General features: G+C 52.0%; 1 protein-coding gene across 1 annotated transcript in view; it reads right to left on the bottom strand.

Annotated features, from left to right (window-relative positions):
• Positions 1 to 4040, bottom strand: part of Sox7 (SRY-box transcription factor 7) — a 6397-nt gene extending 2357 nt beyond the window's left edge. The window contains 4 exon segments of the mRNA XM_015499418.2: positions 1 to 209; positions 3650 to 3791; positions 3793 to 3840; positions 3842 to 4040. The exon segment at positions 1 to 209 is cut by the window's left edge and continues 2357 nt beyond it. Coding sequence (XP_015354904.1) covers positions 1 to 209; positions 3650 to 3791; positions 3793 to 3840; positions 3842 to 3889 — 447 coding nt within the window. The 5' untranslated portion in view covers positions 3890 to 4040.
• Between the last annotated feature and the right edge of the window lie 6 nt (positions 4041 to 4046).

The following is a 4046-nucleotide window of genomic DNA, read 5'->3' as shown; positions in this document are numbered from 1 at the left end:
GCTCTTCTCCGGCAGCGCGTTCTGGTCTCGCGAGAGCGAGCTCAGGAGGAAGCCGGGGTCCACGCGCTTGCAGAGGCGCTTGGCCTGCTTCTTCCTGCGAGGCCGGTACTTGTAGTTGGGGTAGTCCTGCATGTGCTGCAGCCGCAGCCGCTCCGCCTCGTCCACATAGGGCCTCTTCTGCGACAGCGTCAGTGCCTTCCACGACTTTCCTGCTCGCACAAGCCAGAGAGGGCCACGCTCAGCAACTGCGCTACTGGCCTGCGGGTGCACCTGCTCCGCTCGCGCCTCCTCGCCCCGCACACGCCCCGCACCTCACTCACGCCCTCCTCCCGCACGCCACCGCCTTCTCTCGGCCTCACATCCTCTTCCTAGCCCAGATCCCGCATAGAGAAGCCCAACGAAACCCTCCTGCCTGAACCCTGCACAGCCACGTCATGCGAACGCGCACAAAGACCATGCCTCTCCTCCAAGACCAAACAGATGACCTGACAACTAGAAACTGGGATCAGATGTCCGCGACAGGGGGAAAAAAAGATCTAACAACCACTATGACATTTATTGGGGGATATTTTTCCTCCTTAAGAGTCGATTCTAATATTTTTTGCATTTTGATGAAAATTCCCGGTCTCTTAGGAAATGAGACCATAATATTTACTTATGACATAAATGTCACAGCCCATGTGTGAGGGAACCCAGGCTCAGTCAATAGTTTCACAGATGCAGATAAAGTCCAGGGTCTCACTTAGGTCAACACATGGCACTTCTTTACCTCTGAAGGTCCAACAGGACTCTGCTGTATGAAGACCTGAGCGTGGCCAAAATGCTAGCATCTGTAGGCAACCCCAGAACACACAAGAGAGCCTCCCAGTCACCCTTAACTCCCCTAGGGCTCTCACTACAGTAAAAATACTATGTGTACCCAACTTAAAACTGTGGTACCCAAACACTCTGCACTGCCCAACACAGAGCTCTCTCTTTAAGAAACATCCCCCTCACATAACCCACTTATGCTAAAATGCTGCCTGAACTTGTTCCATTTGTTGTTCCTTGTCTGTTGTTTTGCAAGTCACTTTGTGTCTCTTCTCCATTTCTCAATGTACATTGTACACCCCTCTGGCTCCAACCTTTTCTGAGGGTCTCTTCTAGACCCCTTGGATCCATTCCTCCAAGGGTTGGTTCAGAATTCTACAACTTTAACATGTTCCCCCACAACTCTAATGTATTCTGAAGTTTGAGACCCATTAGCTGAGAGGTCAAGGCCTCTGGCTAAGCCCTGTAAGGAAAGGGACCTCATCTTTCACCAGGCACAGTCAGCACAGGGTCAACTGCAGAGTCATGTGAATGGTAATCACCAGTGCCCAGATTGGCTGGCTCCATGGGCCAGGCCCTCAAAGATTTTAGGCTGGGGGCTAAGGGTTCAAGGAGGGCAATTATTAAAGGGATTCTCCCCCTTGGGTGAAAGTTTATAACTGTTACAGGGAATTGTTAATTGCTACAATTAGCTATCACTTTAAAAAGTGACTTGAAGAGTGTTATGAATTCAAGATTCAGATCTACACATTGGTTTCCAGCCTGCAGCTAAGACCACAAAGCTCTTGCAAGAGGCCCATTGGTCCGGACACAATGTGCACTGTATGATCCGAATATAAAATGTGACTCTAGTATCTAAATGTACTTGGATGTTGTGATATTAACAAAATACAGATTTGTTTTTAAATGCTACCAAGTATCTAATTGTCTTGATGTACTTTCTCATTCATAATACACTGAAAATACTAGTGTAACCAGGTGATATTTTGAAGTTTGGAAGGCCTATATTGGAAAAAGTTGAAACTCACATTCAGGTCAGAAAAGGAAGGGCTGAGAAAGACCATAGGGTGGAAATACTCATCCTGCTGCCCCTGGTTAACAGGTGCACAAAGTCCCTATTTTAGAAAGCAACACTGTGTGGGTTTCCCTCACCCAGTTACACAGGCTGTGACGCTAAACAGGAAGGAATTAGTGTCTTTCCTGCAAAATGAACTGTAACCTCTTGGAGTCTAGGTGCCAATCTAGACAGAGATCAGCTCACAGGAGGACTTCACCTCTTGAGTCCCTTTGCTTGACCCTTCCAGGGAGCAGGCTGTCTCAATCTGTAGGGCAGGTCTCCCTAGCCTTTCCTCTCCTCCCATCTCTGCCTGCACCTGCAACAGAAACCTGGGTACAACTAGAGGCTTCCTGTTGTGCTTGGTCAATAGGACCCACAGGAGAAAAAAAAAATGCTTTCATTTATTTAAAAATATTTTAAAATCTGAAGAAAATATAAACTTTTAGGTGGAAGAAAAATATTATTGTATATATTAGCATATTTTTATTTATGCTAACAGTACAAAATATACATTTTGCTATCTTGTACAGAGGAAAGTGCACAGGAAGGCACCAACCCACCAACACAATGTGGGCACATCTATGCCACAAGACCAGCGGGTGGGCGAGGGGCTCCTGGAACCCAGCATTCCCCCAGCTGCTTCTCTGGGTCTCTAACTTGCGGAGTGCTGAGTTTTGCTGGCCTGCAGCTTTAGCCAGCACAAATCAGGGAGTCAGTTTTCACTCCATGGTTCTGCCAAAGGAAGGAGCCCTGTGCTCATACGGAAAAAGGAAGGGCTACATTCCCGGTGGGTGGGGTCGGGTGACCACTCATGTCCCTTCTCACAGGGCCTGGCGCACACTGTGAGCACAATGTACTTTGAAACATTTTCATTGGTTAAAATGAATAAAAACCCCGTCAAAGGGCAAAGAGATCTGAGTAAGGCAGAGTTGGAAATTGTTCAGCTTTAGGCATAGGAGAGAACATGAACCCCAGCGCCAGCACAGGTTTGTTCTGAAATGCTCACTCCCTCTTGATACCCTCATGTCCTGATATCCCCACTCTCTGCCTCAGGCTTGGCCGGTCCCAGGCCCCAGCCTCTGCGGTGGCAGCATCACAGCAAGAAAATGTAGGGCTCCAGAACAGACCCTGACTAGATGCCCTAACCATCTGCATCAAGTGACCTACACTCCTAAGCCAGAAAGAGTAATGAATCAAGTCTACTTAGGTAGACTATTTTCCCTGCTGTTTAATAATTAAGTTAAAGCAAAGATTCGTCCCGCAAGGCCTTCCTTTAGGTATATTCGTTTTAGCTTTATCTGTGACGATCTCCCTCTGATTGTCCCAGTCGTACAGTGCAGGGAATGATGGATCTTCCCGCTTCAGTCTTCCCAGCAAAGGCCGGTTCCACCCAGCCTCGACGTTTCCGTTCTGGCTCTCTATGTGCGCGGGTCCCTGTCGTCAGACTGCCCGGGCTTGGCCACTGCTGTGTCGCTCCCGCCCAATGGGGCCCCTCTCTAGGCTCCAGTCCCGAGGAGGGGCTTCCCCGGAAACCTGGGCTGGTCGCACGGTTTCGCTTTGGACCTCGCCGGCCAAGATGTCCAGGCTCTGATTCCCGGCACTGCACGCACCCACGCTCGCACAGATGCTCAACCTCGCCCTCACAGCTAGCGCTGAGTCCCCACCCGTCGGGTGGTACCCACCCTCCACGAGCCCGCACCGGCTAGACTCAGGTCCGCCGCGCCCCTGGCCCGCTGACCTCCAGGTGCGCCCAGCCCGCCGCGGGGCCGCACGATCACTCACCCAGCATCTTGCTGAGCTCGGCGTTGTGCAGGTCCGGGTTCTGCACCGCCAGCCGTTTCCTTTCGTCCTTGGCCCACACCATGAAGGCGTTCATGGGCCGCCGGATACGGCTTTCCGAGCCCTTGTCCCCCGGGGGGCGGGGGGGCTGCTGGCGGCGACAGACCATCAGACAGCTCAGCTTCCAGGGCGGGGACACTCGAGCCCCTCGGGCCACGGGTAGGCTCCCAGCAGAGAGGCCATGGCTGCACGGGGGTTGCTTGACTTCGCCTTGCCGGGCCTGCGCTGACCTGGCCCTCGATCGGGTCGGGGCGTCCAACTTGGCCCGCAGCCTCGGCCCGGCCCCTTATTTATCAGCTTCGGACGGCCGGGTCCTCCAATGACTCTCGAAGGCGGCGCG

The sequence above is a fragment of the Marmota marmota genome, unplaced genomic scaffold (genome assembly GCF_001458135.2).
Source record: "Marmota marmota marmota unplaced genomic scaffold, marMar, whole genome shotgun sequence".
Lineage (NCBI taxonomy): Eukaryota > Metazoa > Chordata > Mammalia > Rodentia > Sciuridae > Marmota > Marmota marmota.
Note: the sequence above shows the minus strand (reverse complement) of the source record. Positions and strands in the feature narration are given on the sequence as shown.